Genomic DNA, 27890 nt, shown 5'->3' on the forward strand with positions numbered 1-27890 from the left:
AAAATGCTATTCTGGACTTTTGATAGTTCCTTTATGTTTATGATACTGTTTGCTTAAGTATGTCCTTGACACATGCAAATATTTGGTGCAGAATTAAGCTTAAGTTTCATAGGCTCTCACATGTTTTCACTTTATTTTATTGAAAATATCAGATGCAAAGTGTGCAGCAGTATGCAAAAATTACATCGTAAGTGCTGTAAATACCTCGGTTTCCCTTTGAGCCGGCTAAGCTGTACTGTACATGTACAAATGTGAAATGTACACCTGTGTGTGTGAACATTACATCATTACAAATGCAAAATGGCATTTAATAGTCGTAGTAGTATCATGTTGTACATTTCTATTTTAGCGTATCTATGTTGCAACAACCTCATACTTTTAGTGCAACTTTAGCTTTATATAAGCATAGACATAATCAGTGTCTCTTGAGTGAAGTTAGCACAGGTGCTATTTTAAGCTCAGCTACTACACTGGCGTACTCTCTACTTGACCTATGCCTTCATATATGTCTTTACTTGACTTCAGTGATTACAAGTACATTTCAGACACGACAAAAATGTGTGCAAAACTGTTCAGACTTCACAAAACAGATTTTAAAATCAGTAAAGTATATTGTAAGACACAATGGCATAAACATGCATCTTTATATGAAGGTTCTGTGTGTCTGTATTTAATACAGAAAAATAAAGGTACTTTGGATAGGTTATAATTAGAGTGTTACAAAAACACTATTGTTATTATTACCCAAATACAATCTCTGTGTGAGAGCATTGTCCCAGTGCATTCATTGTCATTCATTTCATGTCTTCTTTTTTCTTTAATTTTATAGTACATTCATCCTCCTTCAGTAGCCTGTAACTGCAGTGGATTTATGACTGCAGCAGAACTTGGGGCAATGCTTGAAGATAGCCATGCAAAACCATGTTGTTATTGTATATTAGTATTATTACAACTCAAACCACAACTCCACTTTACTGAATGACTGTAAATCGTTGTGAGAGAAGACTGTTCATTTTGTTTTTCTCATTGAAGAGTGCATATCCCACATGTGGTCTGATCCTCCATCTCTTCGTTTACTGCAAAATATAAAAAAGAAAGACTATTATACTTTAAAACTCAAATTATTGGCCAATTGTTTGGAATCAGCCAAACAAGCAACCGGTTAATTCATATATTTATTTTTGGCAGATCTGTGTTGCAACTGCCTGTTTTGATTGCTTGTTATTTACATATGGCACTGATATCATAGACAATTAAACATAAAATAATATTACTTAAATTGTGACTTTGGCTCATATAAAGCAATGGAAATATATCAGTGTGATTTATTCAGATTTACAGTCCAGATGTACCACAGATCCAAACACAAAAAGCATTTAGGGCTGCAACTAACAATATATATATATATATATATATATATATATATATATATATATATATATATATAAATATATATATATATATATATATATATATAAATATATATATATATATATATATATATATATTAATTTAATAAACCAATCTGTCTTAAATATATTATTATCATTATTTAATAACACAGCAACATTCTATGTAATGTAAAAATACATTTTGCTGTGATTCTCTAAGACTTTAAGTCACACAACGTTATGGAGTATTATTTGCAAATCAAAAATAAAGCCTAGTGTGATAATCTAGTACCAAATAATATATTACAACTCGTTAGAGTCAGAAAAGGCTTTAAATGTATCATTTAAATTTTGGAAAACAGAAAACTTGCTTAATGTCTGTGAGATATAAGTTTACTGAAATTTAGACATCTTGTTTATTTACTCTAGCAGGTTCTGGTAACCTCAGTGTGTGGTGGTGGTGGTGGTGAAATATAAATTTACTAAGAATGAGACAACTACTCTAGGCTCTAGGAACATTAAGTGAGAGAAAATTAGAAAGAAATAGAATTAACTTACTTAGAATTAACAAACTTACTGTGAATCTAAATTACTCATGGCTCCAACATGCATCCAGCTTAATGGTGCTTTACTGTCATGGCTTTGGTTGGCTTACTGCCCCACATTTGACGTAGCAACTGTACTTATATGTATAATAACATAAACTCAGCTAATCGTATTTTTAAATTAGTTGCCGTCTATTTCATCTATTTGATCGATTAGTTGTTGCAGCCCTAAAAGCTTTGTTAAAATAAACATTCAATATTTTGTGTTTTGTGTTTCAGTTTTAAATACTTACGTCAGCTTTAAAGCTAATTTGGTTGCAAACAAAATTACTAAATGTGGCTGAATGTAATTGACCCCAGTAAAACATATCTAGTTATCTGATGTATATAGTTATTTCATTATATGTAACTTTGCTAGTTTCTGTTATATGTATATATATATATATTTTTTGGCAGTACATTATAAAATCTTGTATTAGTAAAAACAGCAATACTCACACATCACAGGCAAAAAAGGCCTTTCATTCTGTGCCACCATCTCCTCCACTTTTGTCAGAAGGTCAGAGACTTGCTCTTTGCCTTTTTCAGCATTGGTGCTGTCTATCACATGATAGTAGTTCCAGCAGTACTCCATCAGATTTAACAGCTGCCCACCGGTCCTTTGGATCTGCTCCTCAATTGACGTCGGGCCCAGCCAGTCACCACAGGAGAACAGCACCACAGTGTGAAAAGACACCTCCTTACCGAACATCTCCAGGTGGTTCTCCAGAGCTCGCCTCTTTTTGGAGGTCAGGGAGGAAAAGACAGGGATGACCAGCAGAAGAGCATGAGGACCTGGGTGTAGGAGCCCCGCCCCTCGCCTGATTTCCTTTCTAATGTGAGCTGGTGTCCTGCGGAGGGAAAACCAGTCCCAGCCCGGTGTGTCCACGATGGTGATGCGGCGGCCTCTGACGTAGGCCTGTCGCCGGAGGGAGATCTCAGTTCGTGTGCCCGAGTGGAACTTGTGTCCACCCAAGATCATGTTTCCTGCTGAACTCTTACCAGCACCTTGCCAGCCCACTAACAGCATCCGCAACTCTGAGAGAAAGAGGAGGATCAGTAATAGAATAAGAGACAAAACAAAAAGAGAAAGAAAGACAAAATGTTCATGAATCAGAAGATAAAAACCTTGAGCTCACACAGTAAACAGATATACAGGGCCATCTCAAAAACAATTTTGAATATTATATAAGACCAATTGGTACTTTCTGCAGTGTGGGCAGTGTGCCAAGTCCTGCTGGAAAATGAAATTTGCATTTTCTGAGACACTGATTTTGGGGTTTTCAGTTGGCTGTAAGCCAAAATCATCAACAATAAAATAAATAAACGCTTAAAATAGATCACTCTGGGTGTAATACATCTATATAATGTACACATTTCACATTTTAAACTGAATTACTGAAATAAAGTAACTTTTCAAAGATATTCAAAATTTTTTGGATGGCCCTATACTCCAATTAGCTATACACTACATTGGCAAAAGTATCCACTCGCTTGCCTTGTGTTTGATGATGTAAGGTTTGGATGCAGCTGCCCGGTCATGGAAACCCATTCAATGAAGCTCTATGCTCTATCAATTTTTGTGCTAATATAAAGGCCATTAAGTTTGGAAGCTTGCAGTGATTTGACTCAGAAAAGTTGCAGAAAGTTGGTGACCTCTGCGCACTATGCACCTCAGCTGAGCCAGCTCTGTTATTTTGTGTCATTGTCATTTGGCCAACATACAGCTCTGGAAAAAAGTAAGAGATCACTTAAAATGATGAGTTTCTTTGAATTTTACCTAATTAAAAACCTCTGGAATACAATCAAGAGAAAGATGGATGGTCACAAGACATTAAACCAAGATGAACTGCTTGAATTTTTGCACAAGGAGTTGCATAAAGTTATCCAAAAGCAGTGTGTAAGACTGGTGGAGGAGAACAGGCTAAGGTGCATGGAAACTGTGATTCAAAACCATGGTTATTTCACCAAATATTGATTTCTGAACTGTTAAAACTTTATGAATCTGAACTTGTTTTCTTTGCATTACTTGAGGTCTGAAAGTCATTTCATAGAATAAATCAACTGTGTTAATTTTACACAAACATATACCTATGTATAGTAAAATCTGAGAAATTCATTCAGAAACTGAAGTGGTCTCTTAATTTTTTTCCAGAGCTGTATTTTACATAACTGATGAAAACCTCAAGAGCAGTTTGTAATGCTTGGCTCAAAAATGCACAAAAATATGATTTTTGGCTTGTCCACAGCAAGGGGAGGCTTGCCCACCAGCACACAGACTCTCCCCTACTCTCTGCACACAGGCATCCAACTGATTGGCTCTATTTGTTAAAGGGGACGGGACTTTGTTCATAAATGAGAGCCATGATTGATTAATGTTAAAAAAATCCCATTTATACAGTGGTAAATGGCCTGTCTTCTCATTAATAAGAAGACAAGTTATGGGACACGATGCTAGTTCCCGTGCCAGGACATTGGGCATGTAGGTGAAGTTGCAACTTTGGTTGGTTTTCACAATGTAGTAAAGAAGCTTCTAATTGTCTTTTTTTAACCAGATTCAATTAATCCAGATTATGAGATCTGTCACAAGAACTGTTAAGTCAAATCAGACTGAAGCAGGCTAGAAAATAGACAGACTGCCTTAGGGTGCTTTCATACCTGCCTCGTTTGGTCGGGACATTCGGACTTTGCAGTTTGGTCCGAACCAAAGTAGCAGGTGTGAAAGGGGCCGCGAATCACGGTCCGGACCAAAGGACCAGATTTTGGTCCGACCAAGAGAGGTGGTCTCGGTCCGGATCTTCTGAACCATGGTCCGGTTCCTCAACAACGTTAGCAGAAGAAGAAAAATAACCAACTAAGTTACTACTGACTGCAGCCTGCGGGAAGGCGGAGTTGGACGTCTAGCGCGTCCAGACCCACCCTTTGTCCACGCCACGCCTTGTCAGTCTCGCAAGCTTGTAGTGTTTGCACAGTATTTAAGCCAGAGGACGCGACACATTATATTAATAAGTCCGCTAACTGCCCTGTACATTGTTTACTTCCGTTCAGAGGCGGAGCTAAGACATGATGCTGACAAAGTGGGCGGGACTGGACGTCATAACGCTAACAAAGTGGGCGGAACTCCGCCTTCCTGCAGGCTGCAGTCAGTACCCTCTCAGAATAACCGGAAAAGCGGGAAAAATGAGCCGTATGTAGCAGTATCACACAAAGGTGTTTGGTGCGCTCCCTAAACTGCAGTGTGGAAACAAAAATAAGCGGACCAAATATATACAATGTAGCAAACACATGAACCTTGGTTCGGACCACGGTCCGGACTTTCAGGTGTGAAAGCATCCTTTATAAAACATCATTTCAGGACCACAAACCGAAAGGGCAAACTGCCCACACTGAACTCGGCATTAATCTCACCTCGTGGCGGTGATCTATATAATGGAGACACCTCTCCATCAGCTGTCATCATCCAATCTCTGACCTCTTCACGCCACCTCTGTGCAGGACAGGAAGCGTGAGTATTTTCGTTTGTCACAAAAAATGATCCATCGTTCTCTTGTATCATTTCTTCCACCTTTTGCAGCAGTTCAGCAACCTGTAAAGGAGGATAATATTAAAGGAAACTTATGAACAACATTTTGGAAACTTTTTTTTACACAAATTAATCACGTGACAGATTTGACAGAGCCTGGTGACTCATAGCAGTTTTATTTAGTGATATAACACAGCAACGCTTACTGTTGAGATTTTTTTATTCATGCTAAAGTTTATGTTCCCTTTCTCTCTCTCTTTTTTTTCTTTCCTTCTCTCTCTGTCTTTCACACACACAGTTGATGACACACTCCCTCTTTTTTTAAGCTGTTGGGTGTGGAATATGGTGATACACTATAGTTTATCTTCTCTATCAAATCTCTCAGTTAAACTCAGTAACTCTCAGCACATTACAGTATTCAAGTTTAAATGCATCAAAACCACCCTGAGATACTACAATACCGTAAATCTACCCTGGGATGTTATAATACAGTAAAAGAAGGATGCAATCATTATTTTATCCAAGATTTAGTCTCAGAATATTGTTGTGATTAATGCAATGTTTTTTTAAGGGATTGGCACCAATAATACCAAATTATTTTATCCCCATTAAACACTCAATAACAAAAGCTTAGTCTTAAGGAAGAAAGTTTAAGTTTGATTATTCGTGATTAATCTCAGAATTCGATTGTAATTAATTTGATTGCTTTTTTAATCGATTGACACCACTGACACAACATTATTTATTCTTTGGACAATGATAAAATATCATGTTAATAATAATGAAATAGCTTAAAACACACATCATATTTATCACATTTTTAGATATGCCACTGAGTTAAGGTTGTTAATCAGCATACTTAGAAACTCCAGTGAGGATTTCCAAAATGAATATGATTTCTATACACTGATCAGCCATAACATTAGAACCATCTGCTTAAAAGTGTGCAGGTCCCTCTTGTTAAATTAAAAAATACTGTGACTGTATCTTTGAAAATCAATACCCAATTTCAAACCATAATATAACAATACCTTGATACATCAATATTTCTTTACATCTCTACATTATAGTGATGATTTTCTTTTTTCTGATCCAGCTTCGAGCTGGTGTTCCTAATATAGGGTACAGAATGAGATAATGATTTTAAAGGTCAAATTTCACTGGAATTTTTTTCACCTTTGCCAACACACTGCAATGAGCGTATCTATAGCCGCATTCCAGTTTACACTATACTAACCTGTGTGCTGTTCTCAGAGTTGGTGTTATCCAGAGCATGGTACCTGTTTCCACACCTCTCCACCAGCATCTGGACTGTCTTTCCTCCCTCCGCAATAAACTCTTCCACACCGTTTCCCCACAGTCTGTCCGCTCCAGTGAACAGTACCATGCAGAATTTCCACACGTGCAACCCAGCGCACTCCAACCGCTCCAACATGCCTTGTCTGTGCTGTTCAGTGAAGGTCTCTCCGATGGGCACCACCAGCAGCAGAACATGAACACCTGGATAGCACAGCTGTCTGATTTGAGCAGATGTAGTGCTCTGTTCATCTAGCCCCTCCGCTACTATGTCCCCACCCTCCAAGCTCCATCCCGGAGTGTCCAGCAGCAAAAGCCGCCCAGAGTCATGTTCCTTTGTGAAAAGTACTGCTTCCTTTGTGGGCTGCTTGGCAGGGGCTTCTTCCTGGCCAGTAATAGTGATGCATGATGAGGTCTTGCCAGAGCCACGGTAACCCAGCAGTATGACATGCCTCTCCAGCAAACAGGGTGTTGACTCTCCTGAGTGTGAGAAACAAGGAGAGAAAAGCAAGGAGAGACAAGAAAATAGACAGAAGATTAATAGGGTGAGGAGGTTTTACAGGACTGAATAGACAAGTGCAGGGCAACACATTCCAATAGAATTCCAACCAACATGCATCCAAGTCAGATAATAAAGCTAAATGTCTTATAAAGTCCATGTTTATCCTGTACAAGTAGCTAATTTAACCCCTTAAATCCTAAATACATGCATGAATGAATGAAGTTACACATATAAAGCGTCTTTCTAGAAACCAAAGAACGCTACAATCACGTTTCTACACACAACAATTTATACTCAGCACTCATCTGGTGAGAAGCAGGAGCCAATAGCACACAACATACTCTCAACCAGAAACAACCGTCCACCTGAAGGATTGCATTGGACGCTACAGCATTTTACCAAAACAGAGTGCCAATCCATATTTCAGCACACAGTCAAACATACATTCACACATACACACCAGATCAATTTGGAGTATTTGATTTTTTTTTAGGTCATTTTAGAGTATTCAAGTTACTTTATCTCAATGTTTTTGGACTGTGGGAGAAAACCCATGCAGACACGGGAATAACATAGAAACTCCACCCAGACAGGGACTGCAGTCAGTACCCTCTCAGAATAACCGGAAAAGCGGGAAAAATGAGCCGTATGTAGGAGTATCACACAAAGGTGTTTGGTGCACTCCCTAAACTGCAGTGTGGAAACAAAAATAAGCGGACCAAATATATACAATGTAGCAAACACATGAACCGAAGACCCCAGTGCTGGGAGGAGAACTTGCTAACCACTACGCTACTGTGCCTCCAAGACATTCATGTTACTTTTTAACTTTTATTTAACTGGAAACAAGTATGAAGAAACAAGATTCCAGATTTTAACATTTTTCTCTGTTCAACTTCATTTCACTTGTTAATAAGCATTAATAATTTTGCATTTTATGTTTTAAAATACCGAAAAAAAATGACTGGTATTCTCTAGACTATTTCCCTAACCTTTTAAACAAACTTGAAACATGAACCTGCATATGATGCTGCTTCTGTTCCCCATACTTGACACTGTTTAACATGCTGGTTTCATAGTTAGTAAATAATTCATAGTAGTTACGTAACTTTAATATTTGTATAGTGGTGAATAATCTTACAGTTTCAGGGGCTAAAAACATTTCCACAGCAAATATACCGGGTCTGTTAATCACTTTAAAACTTTCTGTACTCTACACAACATCTGTGTTTTCTGTGTGCACTGCTCGTGACCTCTTTTGTGCTTTTTCTGAGCTGCAATGCACAGATTGAGAACTCGGCTATGCAGCCCCTGCAGTGGACAGTCCAGAAAGATGTCCTGCAGAGTGTCGTTCTGATGCAGAACAATTCAAAACCTTTTAAATATACTATAGATCACTATAGGTCACTATGTGAAAAAAAAGAACACAAAATGATCCCATAAAAGCATTCCCTTGCATATATGTGATTACAAGGCAGTCCCCCTGAGACAGAGAAAGTCAATGTTCAGCCCCAGCTGTGTGTGTGAGTGAGAGCTGTGTGTCTGTGTGTGTGTGAGTCAGTCAGACATGTGAGAATTTAGCAGAGCAAATGTAATATGTATGCAGCCACTTACCAGAAATGGAGCTGGAGGAAACCGTAGCCATCTTGTGTGTGCAGTTTCTCCCTGTCTCCCCCCTCCTCCTACTGCTCTTCTCTTTCTGTTCTTTCTGTTTCTCTCCCTCCCTCTCTCTCTCTCTCTCTCTCTCTCTCTCTCTCTCACTCTCTCTCTCTCTCTTCCTCGCCCCCTCCTCTCCTGCTTCTCTTCTCTTCTCTTCAGCTCCTCCAGTCTGCACGACTAGCAGAAGCACAATCCCTCCACCCAAAACCAAATTCTGTAGAATTCAGGATATGCAGGAAATCACATGTTACAGTAAAAAAAAAAAAAAAAAAAAAACTAAACAGAAGCGCCATCAAATGGCCCTGTGTATCAAACTGAGTCAACCTGCCAAGAAAGAACACGATTCAGTCCACAAATATGCAGAACAATAACACTGAAAGTGTTAGACATGTAGACATGAAGGGACATGTATTTCTGTGTATTTTTATTTTTGTTTTCCAGGAAAGAGGGGCATATTGTAATTCTTTGAATTAGAAAAGTACTGAGCATCAGAAACTATTGTATGTAGTGGCCACCAAATACTATAAGGTGAGCACCAGATAGGGCCACATAGTATCTGGTTCTCACCACTTTATACTTTACTTAAAAAATTACAAATCATGTTTAAAGGACCATTAAGGATTGTATTTTCTGTTGTAACTAATAACATGATCAGGAAGTATCATCAGATATTAAGGAAACATGCTGAGTTTAAGCACTGGCATCTCTTTTCAGCCAGTATATTTTTATTTGAACTGCAGTACTTTTTCTATAGTATAGACAGTGAGCCGCAGCTGGCTATTCTGCTGCAAAACAGGTAATCACTGAGCTTCAGTAAGGTTGCTTACCATAGTAGCAAGCATAGTAGAGACAGGCATTTGGACATTGCATCGTATATAGTCACTGATCAACTGCAAAGTAAGACTCGTTGTTGCTTGCCACTGTGTGTCAATCTGGCAACCTGCGTATGCTTTGCATCTGGGGAGGGGGGGGGGGGGGGGGGGGTGGAGCAGAAAACTCGACTCCTGCAGTAATTTTACCCACTTCCTCGCATTTATTACATATAATATCCAGATTAATCGATTCCCAGTGTGCAAACAATAAAACCATTCCAAACACAACTATACATTAACTATCGAAACAACCTACAGAGTATGACTCACCATTGCAAAAGTTGTTGAACTTTTTTTGCACTCGTTTGTGCGGGTTCAGCCAGAGAACTTGCAGAGAGGTGACTACACACTTGTGAATGTGTCCCTTATTTGTAAGACACTAAAAAGCACTCCAAAGCACTTGAAAATTATTCATTTTTCTGAATATATTTTTTATACTGAAAAACACTAACATTATTAAATGTTTCTCCACTAGGAGGCAGCAGCCATGTGATGCTAGCAACACCTGGCCAGAGTCCAAAACAATTTTCTCTTAAAATAAAAGTCCCCATAAACAATTATAAAAATCAGTTTTGAGCCTTTAAAATTTAAACGATTTAAAAACTTGTGTAAACTGATACATGCATTAATTAATTTAGAAAGTAAAAGAAAATGTAAGAAATTTGGGAAATAGCATGTTGGGCAGGCATTTAAAATATTCTGTCACAGGACACATACATGTTTATTAAAAGTAGCATTATAAAGAAAAATAAATTTTTGTCAACCACTTAAAATAGGTTTTGTAAGGTGAATAAACAAAATAAGTAGACTTTAGATGTTCCACTGAAATGTCTGTCCTAAAAAAGTGTTGCTGGGAAACCTAAGTGTCTGTTTCTTAATTTAAATTGTGCATTTTAGATAAAGAAGGCGAGTCTAAAACCAATGCTCATGTAACCTACAGTGTTGGTGGAGGACAGTGGTACCATGTCTTTACCAATTTTGACCATGACATATATTTGGTCAATCTAGACAACTCTTTTTAGTGTTTTTAAATTGGTATCTATTTTATACACTTTCTCTCCTTTAGTACATGAGTGTAAGCTTTGAAAAGCTTTGGAATTGCCCATTACTAGCAATGAGAGTTGAATTATGTGATTGAAAAAAATAAGAATGCTGTTTTCTGTCTGGAACGCACTGAAAAGAAGACTCTAATGTCCTGCCTTAAAATCTATATAGCAAATAAATCCAACTAACTAAAATATTTGTTTGCTTTTTTTTCTATTGAATCGGAAGCATATGTGTAATATTTTATTTTAGATTTTCTTTTTTTATTTCATATACCCTCCCTAAGAAAGTGCTCTGAATCACAATAAATTAATAAAATTGAGCTGTTACTTTGCCTCAATGACTCTAGTGCTACTGCTTTTCCAGTGCAGCGGGCAGGGCCAAGCTACTGTTTTATTGGTTTATAAACTTGTTGATTGGCTGGTTCATGCCCTATTTTGATGGAAAATAACTCTAAAATAGTGTTAAGTGCAACAAAACATTTAAAAATAAAGACAATTCATGATGTCTATTGTAATGGATGCAGGGTCTAATTTTAACTAATTATTATAAGGTGCAGAAAGTCGAAATACCAATGATTCGCCAGTAAAGAGCAGGATTGAGCCGAGCAAAACTTTGGCAACTTTGGCATTGAGGGCATATACATTGAGAACAAATTGCCTGTTCTGGGTATTTCCAGATGTCCTATCTCCAGATTATCAAATAGTCTGTTGACTTTGACTCCAAAATGTGAAAATAGAACTACTAGACTGTAAACAGCCTAAAGAACTACAAATATTACTGTACCATTTATTTATTACGACCCTCTGAACTTGGCATTTAAGAAGATTAAAGGAATGTATTATTAAAGAGTTTGGCATTGAGGGCATATACATTGAGAATAAATTGCCTCTTCTGCATATTTCCAGATGCCCTAACTCCAGATTGTAAAATAGTCTGTTGAATTTGACACAAAATTATGAAAATATACCTATTAGACTGTGAATAGCCTAAAGAACTAGAAATATTACTGTACCATTTTTTTAATTATGACCCTCTGAACTTGGCATTTGAAAAGATTAAAGGAGAATAAATAGCCTGTTCTGCATATTTCCAGTTCCATATTTTTTTGACACCCCAATGTGATCACACCTCAGTCCAGTAGATGGCGGTAATGCACTAAGATTGCAAGCTGCCAAAAAAACGACCACAGAAGAAGAAGTCCTGAGTCCTGAGTTAGTCAGCGTGTCGACCCCCTCTCTCAGTTTCTCTCTATATATATTTCTCTCTATCCCTCTCTGTCATTTTCTCTCTTTCTTTTTGTCCCTCGCTGTCCTTTTCTCTTTCTTTTTGTCCTCCTCTGTCCTTTTTTCTCTTTCTCTCTGTCCTTTTCTCTCTTTTTCTCTTTCTCTATCTCTGTCCTGTATGGAGGGCTCGGGAGATGAGTTCATGAAGTACCGCTCTCCGCTGGTGTCCCGCTACGCCAGCAAGGAGATGGCTTATAACTTCAGCGACAAGAAAAAATTCACCACCTGGAGGAAGCTGTGGATCTACCTCGCCAAAGCTGAGAAAGTACGTAGCTAAAAAAATACTCTTTAAAGATTTTAGCTTCGTGTAGATCTTTGTAATTGAGTTATTTGGGTTGTTTAGGTTCCAGATACACGCTTTTAAAGTACTCGACCTTTACACCCTGGGGTGTAGCTAAGTTCGTCTCTTCTCAAGTTGCTCTCTGCTAAAAATAGAAGAGTTAAAGAGTTACCAGCAGCAGTTTACGCTGTAGCGTTGTCCATGAACTTGGTCTATTCTCCCTTAACTAAGTTGTGATAAGGTAGGCTGCTCCTACCCATCACCAGTACATAACAGACATTTTTATCGTAAACATACAAAGACTCAAACACTTCTTATACTTACCCGTGTCCCTTAGGGAGCGGCAGCGCGCGGGCCGCCCAGCTTTGTAGCCTTGAGTGGGCTTGGGGAAATCTCTGGTGCAGGGGGGGTTTCAGGTGACCTATAAAAGAGGAAGAAAAGAAATGTTAACATATTGTATTCTGTTGTATTTATATACTTACCTTTTTCTGTCCTAGGAATGTAATGTCTAATAACCGGTTATGTAAATAGTTAATTACATTTATATGTTGTATTTTGTTCTGGTCGGGTTTACCCAGGGGTCTTTCCCTTTGGTTTAGTCTGGGGAGGCTAAAGGGGTATATAAGGGGGTAAATGGGACATTTGAGGGTTAGCTCAGGGGACGTGAGAGACTGGATGAATTTCTGTGCTGATCTGTTTAACTTACCGAGCTGATGAGCTCGAGGGACTCTGCTATGAACTGCGTATGTCTTACTGTTCTGTCTAGCTAGTGGTAGCTCTAGCCACTTCTTCCAGCTAACCCTGAGCAAAAAGTGTAAATGTCAGTAAACTGTTTATTATTTTTTGTAAAGCAAATAAAACTAAACCCATTGAGATCTCACGTCCGTTGCGGAACTCCATCATTTCCACTACAGCCTGCTGTTCCTCCAAACCACAAGACTCACACTACCACATAAGTTGAATATTAATACTAAATACAACATTTGAATCATATAAATTCACTAAGCTGCTCATTAATAGATGTTAGAATATCACTGAACAATGAGTTGCTTTATTTTAGTAATTCAGTACAAAATGTGTTCAACTCATATATTGTATATATATGCATTACACACACAGTGATCTATTTTATGTATTTATTTATTTTATTGTTGTTGTTTATGGCTTGCAGCCAATAAAACCCCAAAAATCAGTGTCTCAGAAAATTAGAATATTATATTTTTGGCTGTGTGGACAGTGGACAGGTCCTGCTGGAAAATAAAATCCACATCTCCATAAAAGTTGGCAGAAGATGAAGTTATTTGTAGTATATATTTAACTTTAAATATTTAGCTTACACCCAGTTTAGCACACCTAGTACATTCTGTAAATAAGCTAAGATTAACAAACACTGTCACATTCACACACTATCCTGTAGTGGTGCTAAAATGGGTTAAAATGATGGATTAAATGTTGTAAGGAACACGCCCTGGCCCGCCGGCGGGCCAGAAAAATATGATATTTAATATCTGGCTGTGTTTATGAATAGTTATAGGTTCAATATAGACACCCAATATACCATTTTAAAGCTTAGAATCTCTGCTTTTCAGTTATATAGCTATATATACAGCTATTTAGCTGTATCTCCTTTCAGAAATTAAACATTTAGGGCGAAATATGCCTTGGTTATGAAAATATTAAATCATAATTTTCATATTTCCGTTTATCGGACGTCCATATTTGATCGAATGCGGACCATTCGAACCGTCTGCCCATCCGGATTCCGAAACTGTGCTCTGTTTTACTGTAGGATGTCCCTGAATTAGAGCTGAAAGAGCGCGTTGCAGCGCGTGTTCAGAGCTTAAATATGCTCAGGTTTTGTCCTGTATTTACCTAAAGTCACTTCCCCCACCCCCCCCAACACCCACCAGCGGCTCCCCCACTCTCTTACCTTCAAAACGAGTCCAGACTCAAGAGAATCCATCAATCCAGTCTCCTATAATCAACAGTTATATCCCCCCCCCCGCGCTAGGAACAATGTGAGACGGAATCTAAACTTTAATTCCTAATTAAAAGCATTTTATTCGACGCTACGCCGATTCTGGCGCACAGCCAGACAGGGCGGAGCCTACTGGACATGACGGTATGCACATGAGGTCTCTCAGCCAATCAGGTGGCGAGCTCGGCCAGCTGAAAGGCAAAGGAAGGAAGATGCTTGGCCATAGATACTGAGTCTAATACACTTTCCACTCTGCAGAACAACCGCTCATAAAAAGACACTGCGGATTTCTGTTTGTATAGGAGTAGACCACACAAAAACTGCAAAATGAGTTATAAAAGTGGTAGTTTTTATTATTCTAAAGTTTCCAGTCCTTTGGAGAAAGAAAAGACCATTACTGGTTCAAATCACTATAATTCCTAAACAGTAATAGGTAGCAGTTTAAAATTTTATATGATGATTGCAAACACATAATAGTAATATATAGAGCTGTCAAAACCCTTGTTCCATATAAATAGTTCATTTTATGTGTCTGAAAATAAAAAAATAAAAAATAAAATCTGAAAAGCGCCTACAAAAAAAATTTCCTGGTTTTTACCATATTTTGGCCATTACATGTTCAATTGAATAATTAAAATGCTTTAAATGAATTGTGTAAAGGCTTCTAAGTAATATTAATTCATAGAATTGACTCTAAGTTATTTAATATTGGAGTGATAAGCCTTCAAATGTGAGTATGTAATTTCAGGCGGAAAATGGTAAAAATAGGCTTGGAGCTTAAGAGGTTAAAGGGCCTGTGACACATACAACATATTGTGGGGTTAGAATAATTAAAAAATTTAAAAAATGATCTAATGGTGTATTGTAAAAATTAATCTATAACTATATATGTATAGTCCATTACAAAAAGTTTGGACACACAGTAAAAGACAGTAGCTATTTCCAGTAAGTTAGAATGCACTTGTACTCCGTGGCCTGTGCAAAATTTAGACAGAAATCACTGTGTGCACCCGGATAGCAATAAAACATTGAGAAAACATAATAGTTTTTGGTTGCATTCCATCTTTTAAGGTTGAAGATGATGGAAAACACACTTAAAACAGCTATTATTTAACATGGCATCATAGTCATTGGTTTATGTTGAAATTCTGACATTAAATCAACGTTCATTTAAAGATTTTGTAAGTTTGGGCTCAGCTCCTCTGTACTCACAATGTTTTTAGGTGAAAGATGAACCATAATATTATACTGTAGTCAGGCTATAAAATGAAAACACAATGTACATATTTTATGTAATTAAAATTTTAGTGTGAACCGTAATGTTGAATCAATGTGAAATCAGATCATTGTTATTTCCAATACATAGTAATAGTGAACATTGAGTCAATGTGTTGCTGTCTGAGGTAAATACCTAGGGAGTTCTCATACTTTTATTCTGTTTGATACTAAAGAACAAAAAGAAGAGGCAGATTATCTCTGCTCAATACCAATCTACAAACAAACTGCAATATCAATATCATAAAATGTTGTATCGCTGACTAATGCTGATTTATGGTGTATTCTAATGAAAAGTCCTGTATTTTTAACTATTGCAATATTAGATCATTAAATAAATTTATTTATTGCAATGTCAGTTTTTTTTCCCAATATTGTACAGCTTTTTAAGAAAACAAGTGTACTGATGCACAATGCTTGTACAGTATATACATGAATGAAGCAGTTTACTAGTATAATTAATTATACTAATACTGGGTGAAAATGGGTGAATCCAGGCCATGTTCTGTGTTCCATATCAGGGAGGCGATATCTCTGGTACAAAGTCAATTTAGAGTAGAGCCCACCTTAACAACAAAAGTATAGCCCCCCCATTTACTGATTTAGATGATTCATTCACTAGTATTGAAGCCCAAAAAAAAGACTGATTCTCAATAATGAGGATGGCATGTTTCTCAGACGTTTCCGGTTCAGTACGTACTATAATGAAGGCCACGCTCTGTTTCATTAAGATAGCACAGCTCTCTGGTCACATGCGTGACCTTCTCTCTTCTGTTAGTGTAAGCTTGAATAGATACGAGGCTCTGAATGAGGGGAGGTGTTCTCATACTAGATCACTCTTTCTACTCTGTACTAAATAATATATAAATCTTGCTCTCTTTGTACGTATCGTGTGGGATAAACAGCACTTAATTACATTGATTGGTGTGTCTGAATGTTTTGTTTATGTGAGAAGATACTCTAATCTATCTTATCTATTTCTCAAGACCCCCAGGAGAACATTTAGTGCGTAGAGCAGATACTGTGAGGGGTTTAAAATAACTCACCCTCAGCTATTTGTAAATGTGAGAGTAAAGGAAAGTGTTGCAATGTGCCCTTTAGCCCTTTAGCCTTTACGTCTCTGCTGGTGCACTCTCTTTAGCAGTAGTATGTGGCCTATCTGATATATTATATTGGCCTTCTGCATTAGCAGTCAAATAAAATATTGTAAGATATGCATACATCTTAAATTAGCTCTGCAAAAAAAGCATTGTTTTGGTAGTCGATTAATCAGATTAATATTCTTTTAATGCCATGGACTTCATCCTTTTAAAATGAATATGGGATTTAAATGCCCTTCACATGCCCTAAAGATATTCACATTTAAAATTTGAAATGTTCTGATACTTGTTGAGTGAGTATGTGTTCTGTCGTGTTACCCATCTGCTCTTGCAATAATATTTTTTACTGCAGTGTTTGTTGCAGAAGAATTATTATTATCAGAAGTCACCAAAGGTCATTGAACAATCATGTCATTATTTCAATAAAGCACCTTATGGAGTAAATTAAATTAAACTGGGTACATATAATCTGCCTGTGTCATGAAAATATGCTTAATCAAAATCATTGTAATGCTCCATTCACTTGAAATAGCAGACATCCTAAGTTGCAAAAATTAATTCACATTAACTAACCTCATATGCCTTTTGCAATCGTTTAGTTCCCATGTGAGCATTGCTAAAATCACAAATTACAAACTGTACAGCGTGCAAGATTTTTTTAACCAGAAATGGATATACTTGAATAGTAGTCAGGGGTGAAATGAGCTTTGATTGGAGCGACGGTGCTCATTCTCTTATTCTCTGAACGCATCCCATCTAGGAGAGGAAAATAAAAATACTGCCTGCCCACTAGGGGTGGGCGATATGGCTCTAAAATAATGTCACGGTATTTCATGGTATTTTTGCAATAACGATATACTTGGCGATATAGGAAAACAGAAAAATAATTAATTCATTTCAGGAATATAGTATAAGAGTATAACAGAATAATCATAATGTGGCAAAATAAATAATATAGCATAAAATAATATAATGCAGCAAAAAATATTGCAGAATATTTAGTGCATGCATATAAACTGCAAACTAAAACAATTATACAATAAATACACTTAAAGCTTCACAGTAAATAATAGACTAATTTTAAGACAGAACATCTCTATCACAATATGGATTTTTAATATCATGATATTTCTGTGTCACGATATATTGTATACGATATAATATTGCCCACTCCTACTGCCCACACATACAAACTGGATGGCTAACTACTCTTTGTAGAGAACAGGCCAATCAAAACCCTCTTTGTTTAGCATGCGCTTCTTGAATATGCACACAAGGGGAGCACCTTTTCTTCTTCCTTCTCTCTTTCACACATGCGATTGGAGCAAAAAGTCTGTGTCGCCTGCGTGCACATTTGTGTTCACTCTTGGGCCATTCATTCTAGATTTTATCTGACTTGCGGGCATCAGGGAGCCGTTATTGATATGCGTTAGACTCCCGCAACTTCCGGGAGACTTGGGACGTCTGAAATAGATACGAATAATAAGAATAGCCACTCTGTAATTGCTACTCAAGGCACAAAATGCTGCTAACAGTACCTTTGTCTAAAGATAGCGTAAACAGAACAATTGCTGCATGTTTCTGCTTTAAAAGTTTAAATTTACAGTAAATAGTAAGAAATTAGGGATGCAATAGTATATCAGATTGATATCGGTATCAGACAATAATTGCCACTGTATATAATGTGGCCAATATTTTAAACCAGTACTTTCTGATTTATTTATTGCATGCAGGAAAAGAACCAAGTGATGCTGGACGTGCTGTAATAATTGACAGACAATTGTCATGCTACTTTAAAATGAATTAGTTATAAGGTTATGGTGAATACTCTCTGTAAGTTATAAATGTGTAAGTTTTTTATTTTCAGAGTTGTTTATTTGTTTGTTTTTTTGTTTCTATCTCTCTGTAGGAGTTGGGTCTTCCCATCACAGACGCTCAGGTGAATGAGATGGAGGCTCATGTGGAGGACATTAACTTTGCCATGGCTGCTGAAGAGGAGAAAAAGCTTCGACATGACGTCATGGCCCACGTGCACACCTTTGCATACTGCTGCCCCAATGCTGCTCCCATCATCCACCTGGGGGCCACTTCCTGTTACGTTGGAGACAACACGGTGAGCTTATACTTGATGCCATGCTTTGACATTTTGACATTTAACATTCATATTTACATATTGTTGCTGGTATTGTTGCTGTAATGCACAAACCTTGCACTTGTTGACATAATATAAATCTGTCAGTTGTTAATACTATTTTTTTTTTTTCTTCAAACTAGGATCTAATAATGCTGCGGGATGGATTTGACATTCTTCTGCCAAAAGTGAGTTCTGTTATTAATCTGGTTATGTGTATATCTCCATATAGTCAATCTAAGATATTAAAGATTCTCTCTCTCTCTCTCTCTCTCTCTCTCTCTCTCTTTCTCTTTTTCTCTTTTTCTCTAATTAGCTGGCACGTGTTATTGACAGACTAGCTAATTTTGCGGAGAAGAATGCTGACCTGCCGACTCTGGGCTTCACCCACTACCAGTGAGTGTTTTTCACTTCTCCTTTTCACGGCTGCTATACACTCTTAAACATAAAGGTGTTACAAAGGGACACTTTTGTGCAGCTTGTACACACCAGAAAAATAGCTACAGATTTCTAAGTTAAAAATGACTTAATTTTAAAAGCCACTCAGGGTAAAGAGGATTAAACAGTATTGTGGTCTGTATGCTTTAGTTTGTTTGTGTGTGTTTAAATAAGTATTGGATGTCAAGCTTTAAAAGCAACCTTTCAACCAGTTTCCTTTACTGGAATTGTGATTCTTGGTTGGGGTTTGCTACATTTAGGGCTGCATTTAGAAACAAAAATGAAACTTCCTGTATTTTTTCTGCTGTTATATATAGCAATATTAAAAATATAGATTATTTTATTACATTTCACTCTACTAGATTTTATTTATTAGATCACTCTGTGTATTAAAGGTCAGAGTTAAATAAATTATATTAAGCTGATGTATTCTGCCTCTGGTAGATGTACCGCAGTTTCCTTTTGTTTCAAGCAGCAAGCCGGCTGTAATATGTTTTATTAATATTGCTTTCTTTCTGTTTTGCTCTCTTGCTCTCAGGCCGGCTCAGTTGACCACAGTAGGAAAGCGTGCATGTCTGTGGCTGCAGGATTTGGTGATGGACATGCGGAATCTGCAGAGAGCCCGAGATGATCTGCGTTTCCGGGGGGTTAAAGGCACAACAGGCACCCAGGCCAGCTTCCTGCAGCTCTTCCAGGGGGATCATGATAAGGTAAAAACTTTGTTTTGTTTAAACTTGATTATTACAGACATATTAAGACAGAAAGAGAGTTGTGGGATGGTTATAGCATTGATTTTGCAATTTCTCACACAGGTGGAGGAACTGGACAGAAAGGTCACTGAGATGGCTGGATTTAAAAAGTAAGTATGGCTATATATAAATTATACGTTGTCTTCACATACTATTCCTCGAAGCTTACCCAATATTATATGCATGCCTTCTCAGGTCGTACCTAGTCACAGGACAGACGTACAGCCGTAAAGTGGACATTGACTCTCTGAGTGTGCTGGCCAGCTTAGGAGCCACTGTACACAAGGTAAGAAGTGCACAAAAGTTAACAATAATTCCTACAAAGATACTAAAATCCCATCCGGAAAGGGCTTAATATTCATAATACAAATCAGATCAATTGAATTTAAGTTAAATTATATTAAGTTAATTATGTACAGTTTTTCAAACCGTAATAATTGTGTTTATTTGATATATCTACATTTTCTTACACCCCTACTACACAGTCCTATTGGCAACACTGTTTACTTATGTATACTTATGAAATTGTAGGTAATTTTAGTACACAATAAATATCAGGCAGTTCATGTACTGTATGTCTTGAGACTGTACCTTCACTGATCTCTGATAACCTAATCAGTTTTGTTCTAATTCTGTTTTGTTGTAGATTTGCACTGATATTCGTTTGCTTGCGAACCTGAAAGAGATTGAAGAGCCATTTGAGAAAGAGCAGATAGGCAAGTAATGTTGAGTGTTTGCCTGAGTGTTTGTGTGTGTAAATACCCATTAGATTCGTGTGTGAGAGTGATGGGATTACTATTCACTTTGTCTCCTCCTAACAACACAAGTGCGATAATTATATAGACAGAGATTTCACACAGTAAGATTCTTGTGAATTAAAAGTTGGATTAAAGCAAAAAGTCAAGGCCATTCAAATAAAATAAGGAATCGGATGTTCTCATTGGACAGTCTCACTTTCAGCAGAACAGGGTTTAATGTCGCATCTGGGCAAATGCAACACACTATACCAAAAAGAGTGGTTGGACAGAACTCATATTTGCCTTTAGAGCTGGGCAGTATAACAATATTTTATTGTATTGTAATAAATTTTCTTATATCAACATTACACTTTCTCTAAGCATATTAAGGATGTCATCAGTGCTTTAAAACACAGTACATTCCATTATAGAGATTGCAAAAATGTAATAATCATTGAGCTATTTATCTGACGGTATTTGAACAGCAGTATTAAAGAATTTGCCACTTCTAGTGCAATTTTTGTGTCAAACATAAAAATGTCTTCAAATATTGTAATATATATACTTTCTTTTTACCTGTCTTTATTAAGAAATCATAAATCACTGTGTAAAACCCTCCTGTTTTTCTCCGGTGGCACAAAAAGTGCAAAAGATTTGCCTTTTTTTTTCTAGGGCTGTGCTAATCAGGATATTTTGCTCCTGATCTGAGTCTCTTAAGGCTACTAGGAATATCAGCTGATTCCAGACTAATCCAATTTTTGTTTGTATAAATATTTTAGCAACACAGTTTAGATAAGATGTGCTTATCTGATTAATACTGAAATAAATGTACTTCATTATTAGTGCCAGCATACAGTGAGACTGAATGTGCTGAATTAAAAACGTTAGAAAGGTGTGTGGTTCTCCTGATGCTAAATTGGATTGCTTGAGTAATAGCTTTAAATGTTTTTAGATACTATGTAATGTTTTCTTTAGAGGTGTTTCATATCATATTGTACGCGATAATATCGCCAAAAAATTTAAATATCGTGAACGATATGATACCCTGAAATATCGTGCCATATCACCCACCCCTAATTATCACATTAGGGTACTACTTTTCTGCTGTTTTTAGCAAAAGAAAAATTCACACTGTTCTCATTTCTCATTATATATCTACTAGAGACAGATTATATTTGTCCAGTATAATTTATTTTACTTCAATCCTGGATATATGGAGATATGTGGAGTGCATTATTATTATCATGACATTCTGGATCATTGACTTCTGTTACAAATCTGATTGCATTCTTTTTTTTATATCTAAGTTAGAGGTGAGCCATATCATATTGCATGCAATAATAAAATTCTAAATATTTTTTCTAATTCAGTGTTTTGTCATATTGCCAAAAGTATTGTTATCGTGAAAATACTATGAAATATCGAGATATTATTTTAAAGCCATATCGCCCACCCCTAGTTTTCATGCCCCACTGTAAAAAATCCACACTGCAAAATCCGTTTTCTGTTTTCTGTCTGAGAACTCTCCTCGGTGCTGCCGACCGGAGTGTTGAGGACACCATAGAGCTCCTAACTCTATAGTTAAATAGAAGACTCAGAGCTGGATTGGGATTAAAATATCTGATGCTTTTCACTGGGTCTAATTAGGACATCTCTAGCTGTTTTTTTTTTTCATAAGGGTGTTGGGCTCCTCAAGTCTCCTCACTTTACTAGTTTGTGCTACACAACAATTTAGTTTTCTTGTCTGAATTACCATTGCCAAATCATCAGTGCAAGGAATAATATCTAAGAACCTCAAAGGCATAGTAAAATACTATATATGACTATTTTGTGACAGATAAAATTAAATAAAAAGAAAAAAAAACATATTTGCATATGGTTTTTGAAATGCCTGGCATGCTTCTAAAGCAGACTGTGTAATGTGTGTTCAGGTTCCAGTGCTATGCCGTACAAGAGGAATCCAATGCGTGCTGAGCGCTGTTGCAGTCTTGCCCGCCACCTGGTGGCGCTGGTGTCTGATCCTCTGCAGACCGCTGCAGTGCAGTGGCTGGAAAGAACTTTGGACGACAGTGCAAACAGGTATTAAACACAATTGTACACAGTAGGGCTGCAACTGATTATTTTTGTAGTTTTTTCGATTAGTTGATTAGTCAACGATTATTTCTGCCATGTTCTTCACCTATAAAAACAATCAAAACAGCTGAACATGAGATTTAAAAGGCATTTGAATGTCTGGATGTTGTTTAAACATGGAAAGTACTAAATATAATTAGTAAATATATAATCTGTTATGTTTGGGCACTTTTGAAGACACAAACTGAGTTGAATTGAAACTGTTTGAGTGAGCCATTTACCGATTTCCAATTGCGCTTCTGTCCCCAGCACTTTTTGTAATGCAGTACTTTTACAAATTAACGATTAGTCGACAATGTAATTTGTAGTTGACAAATTAAAATAATCGCTATTGTCGATTATATCGACTAATCGTTCCAGCCCTAGTACACAGGGGTTATAATTCAATATATAACGGTTGCATTGTTTTAAGGAAGCTGATTTATATTGCAATTTATTTATTTATTTATTTTTACAAATTAAAATCTTAAAATACATGAAACATGAGTTAAAGAATTTAAATTTATATACTATCAGAACTGTGAGATCTGAAATGCCATTAAAAAAACAGAACTGTACTGAGAATTGATACAGTATTGCAAAATATAATAATATAATATTGTCATATAAATATATACAGTAGATTTTTTTTTCTTACATCCCAGTTGTTTCAGGCACCATTTCTGATTTGTGAATTTAGCTTCTTTAGCTGCATGCATTACTCATGCCAGGCTCAGTTCTGCAAATGCATTATTATTATCCTACGTTTATCATGCTGTATGCAAAGTGTCAGCAAGGGTGGTATAAAGACACTGTTGGGTGAACATAAAAAAAAAATCATATATTTATGTATAATTCCATTTGTTAACACAGGTTCCTGTACCTCTTCAATGTTCATCATCATATATTTTTTTTTTAGTTCTTTTGACTAGGTCCGTTACGAAAAATACACAAAAAGGATAAATGTGCATTTATAGAACTTGCACATATATTTATATATGTTGATTTTGTGTGTGTGTGTGTGTGTGTGTGTGTTTTATGTTGTGTGTAGGAGAATCTCTCTGCCTGAGTCTTTTCTCACAGCTGATATTATTCTCAGCACCCTGCAGAACATTACTGAGGGTCTTGTTGTCTACCCTAAGGTAAGGATGTCTGTGCTTATACTGGATTTTTTTTTATTTACATTACTTAAACAGTTATTATAATCACACTTTTCTCTCTATCCTTCTTTCATATTTTTTGTTTGTTTTACTATCTGCTTCTACTTTTGCTCACTGTTTATCCTGCTCTTTGCCTCCCTCTGCAGGTGATTGAGAGGCATATTCGTCATGAACTGCCTTTCATGGCCACTGAGAACCTTATCATGGCTATGGTTCAGGCTGGAGGGAACAGACAGGTAGTAGACGCAGCCCATTGCTTCTTTATTAGTCAACTATTAGCTGCCATTAAGATACACACACACATACCTGTGGGAGATTAATGACTTTCATGGTCTGCCTTCCAACACTGGGATAGATTATATGAGACACCAGACTACAGAAATGATTAACCAATAAGAGGAAATTCCACCTGCCATTCCCACAAAACCCCAACAACTGTCATTTAGGCAAAAAAGCTCTTCAAAACGTACAGACCCTCCTTTATACTGTGTTTCACTTACACGTGATGCCATACAAAGAAAAAATTAAATTTATTTAATTTATTTTAAAACACTATAGTAATTGATTTTTTTTTATTATTTATTAAGATCAAAGTTACCCATTGTTGTTTTGTCTTTTTTTTTTCTTTCTCCATCTCACAGGACTGCCATGAGAAGATCCGAGTGTTGTCTCAGCAGGCAGCAGCTGTAGTGAAGCAGGAGGGAGGGGATAATGACCTTCTGGCTCGAGTTCGGGCTGACCCATACTTTACACCCATACTCAATCAGCTAGATGCTCTTCTGGACCCAAAGACCTTCATCGGTCGAGCTCCACAACAGGTACACACACACACACACACACACACATAAACCTGGCCCATCCATCTGTAAGCTCTTCTTTGTGGACCATATCACTGTGTAAAACGATAAAACGAGTGATAAGATGCATGCTTAAGCCAATTAAGGTTGCCTACATTGCAATCATTGCAATATCAATCAATCAGTCAATCAATCAAACTTTATTTTCACTCAGAAATACATTGAGGGTGACCCACATTTACAGTTTAAAAGGGATTTAAAACATTTAATAAGAGATTAGAAATAATGAGGAACAAAATAGAAAAAGAAATAAAAGAAATACAAATTTTAAATCAACATTTAATATAGATGAATAAAATATATATGTGAAAAAATATTTAAAAAAAATAGGAAATTCTGAAAAGGTCATAAAAAATTGACGCATTAAAAAGTAAAGAATTTATAAAATATTAAATGAAGAAAAAAAATAGTAAAGGTAAAGTAAAAGTATAAGAAAGACGAGAAATGATAAAACAAATAATAATGAACTAATAACATAAGAATCCAAATTTAATGGAAACTGAATAAATAAATTTAAATAAATAATTTAAAAAAAACTAATAAAATAAACTAATTTAAAACATTCACAAGGTTTCTGTTGGTGATGGGTATTGTTATTAATTGAGATAAGATAAGTGATTTTATAAATAAAAATTAGCCAGTGTGATTCTCTTTTTGCAGCTAGTGAAGACCAACCAACTCTATCATATAGTCTACAGTGGTAAGTACTGTAAGAGTCACCAGTAATGAATCTCAGAGATTGTTAGATTGAATCCAGCGGTATTGACCAAAACTAATTAAAACCAACATATCCTTTATGTAAATCACCAAAATCTTTACTCAATAGCACCCCCTTGTGACAAATAATAAGCCACCTTCTTCTTTTTTTATATACATATTCAGTAGTTTTACACAAATCTTAGGTCTTTTTGTAATTAACTTAATCTTTCCGCTCTCAAAAATATTTTATTTAATCTTAATTAGTTTTGGTCAATACAATATAATTCTGATATAGATATGTATAAACAAAATACTTTTTGATGACACAGAGTGTTTATCTCAATATGTTGATGTGCAGACAAAATACATCAGACTTTTAAAAACTGTTATTCAAATACTCTCTTCTTTTTCATAGTACATTGTAGAGCTGGGCGATATGGCCCAAAAAAAAAAATCTTTTTTTTTTTTTTTTTTTTTTTTTTTTTATCCAATTTTCGATTTTAATCGATTTTTTCCCCTACTAAAAATCAAACTACAGATAATAAAGAAAAGGTTAAAAACAATTTTTTATTGATTTAGTTTTCACTTAAATTTCCCCTTTGTGGTTAAAGTGCAACCAAAAACAAGCAAAAAAAAACTATTGTAAACAGTGAAAAAATCTAGTAACTTTTAAAAAGCATTTCCCACATAGTTTAGGTACTGTTACAATGCACCCTCAAACTTTAAAAATAAATAAATAAACCCACCCTCAAAAAACAAATAGACATAAATAAAACGGTGACCTTTTTGATAAAACTGACAAAATAGAAAACATAGAATTGTGCTGCTGTTGCATTCATTCCAATGGGAGCAGCACTTTTCCCACTCCACTCCACTCCACGGGAGGGAGGGAGGGGGGTTAAGCTCACTCTGGACTACTGGAGTCCACAGGGGAGCGTCGGTGGTGGAAATTAAAACTCAGAGAAAATCGATTTTCATAAAAACACATAGTCCTTAACTGTAAATTCGAATTAATCGATAAAATCGATTAATCGCCCAGCTCTAGTACATTGATTTTAATTAAGTTCTTGCTGCACATCAAATTGTTCGCTAATAAATCATACAGTAAAATCAGTGTTATTTAAGTGCCAATGATGCCTTTAATATGAACATTAAAGCATATACTTGATATAATTATAAAATTGATTACAGTACAATAAAATATTGTTCTTATCCTGAAATTATAATCTCTTGACAGCAGCACAGGTCTACTTTTTTACTCTTAAAACATTTATAAATCAGCCTTTTTATAAGCCTTATTGCTGATTAATTTATACAAATTTTCTGTCTGTTTCTATCATCACTCTCTCAGGTGACCAGGTTTCTCACAGAAGAAGTCAAGCCTGTCCTTGAGCCTTATAAGAACAAGATGGACGTTAAGATAGAGCTTGAGCTCTGAGAGTCGAGACAAATCATTTATCACCAAAGTGTTAAGACAATGAATGAGTACACTGTACTGAGGTCAGAGTTGTCATGTTGCACAAAGTATTTTGAGACTTGTATCTGTAAATCCTGCTGTTTTGATTGTCAATCAGAAGTGTCCTGTCACTGTGCTGTTCTGACAAAAAAGAGAACAGAAATAAAGTTGCTGTATAAAACATATGGCAAAGATGTGACATCATAATTTTTGTTTTATATATATTATTATATGCAATCTTTTTTGCCCTAGTAACATAATGTAAATGTAAATAAGTTAATGTAGAGGTATATTTTTATCTGTACATGCCCAGTCTGCTATAGAGGTGTGTCCAGGGGGGCTGGATAAACATATATACGTATGTGGAAATTGTTGATCATTAATCATTGGTCGCCTGGTTAATCAGTACTAAGGACTCCACCTTGTGCATGACAGTGTGTCTATGTAAACAGTTCCCAACAAGAGAGGAATAAGTTTTCGAGTTAATATGAATTAGTGTTTGGTAGGTTGGTCCTCGCCTCAGGAAGCTTCTTAGACTCTCCTCAAAAATTACTAATGTTTTCTATTAATTTCAGTTTGATAGTCCCAAAATACATAAATAAAATAAAATATAAGAGACCACTTAAAAATGATGAGTTTCTTTGATTTTACCAAATTGAAAACCTCTGGAATATAATCAAGAGGAAGATGGATGATCACAAACCATCAAACCAAGCTGAACTGCTTGAATTTTTGCACCAGGAGAAGCATAAATGTATCCA

General features: G+C 36.2%; 2 protein-coding genes across 4 annotated transcripts; one reads left to right on the forward strand and one right to left on the reverse strand.

Annotated features, from left to right (window-relative positions):
* Positions 1-119: 119 nt before the first annotated feature.
* si:dkey-110g7.8 (GTPase IMAP family member 4) lies at positions 120-13069 on the reverse strand. 2 transcript variants are annotated; one of them, XM_049467729.1, is made up of 6 exons: positions 12762-13069; positions 8911-9169; positions 6736-7274; positions 5384-5561; positions 2435-3013; positions 120-1076 (listed from the first exon to the last, which is right to left on the reverse strand). In XM_049467729.1, exons 2-6 carry the CDS (start codon positions 8939-8941, stop codon positions 1024-1026), a joined length of 1380 nt encoding a protein of 459 aa, XP_049323686.1. In that variant the 5' UTR covers positions 8942-9169; positions 12762-13069; the 3' UTR covers positions 120-1023. The 2 variants fall into 2 exon arrangements, with proteins under 2 accessions (XP_049323686.1, XP_022524242.1); XM_022668521.2 differs by lacking the exon at positions 12762-13069 and having other exon boundaries at positions 8911-9327.
* adsl (adenylosuccinate lyase) lies at positions 12038-27314 on the forward strand. Of its 2 annotated transcripts, XM_022668520.2 has the most exons (14): positions 12038-12422; positions 18700-18903; positions 19065-19109; positions 19238-19317; positions 19898-20069; positions 20172-20218; positions 20304-20394; positions 20755-20824; positions 22777-22924; positions 24009-24099; positions 24264-24353; positions 24759-24935; positions 25635-25674; positions 27025-27314. In XM_022668520.2, the coding sequence occupies exons 1-14, from the start codon at positions 12276-12278 to the stop codon at positions 27063-27065; spliced, it is 1443 nt and encodes a 480-aa protein (XP_022524241.1). In that variant the 5' UTR covers positions 12038-12275; the 3' UTR covers positions 27066-27314. The 2 variants fall into 2 exon arrangements, with proteins under 2 accessions (XP_022524241.1, XP_022524240.1); XM_022668519.2 differs by lacking the exon at positions 25635-25674 and having other exon boundaries at positions 12043-12422.
* The last annotated feature ends 576 nt before the right edge of the window (positions 27315-27890 follow it).

This window comes from Astyanax mexicanus, chromosome 19 (genome assembly GCF_023375975.1).
Source record: "Astyanax mexicanus isolate ESR-SI-001 chromosome 19, AstMex3_surface, whole genome shotgun sequence".
In the NCBI taxonomy this organism is placed as follows: Eukaryota; Metazoa; Chordata; class Actinopteri; order Characiformes; family Acestrorhamphidae; genus Astyanax; species Astyanax mexicanus.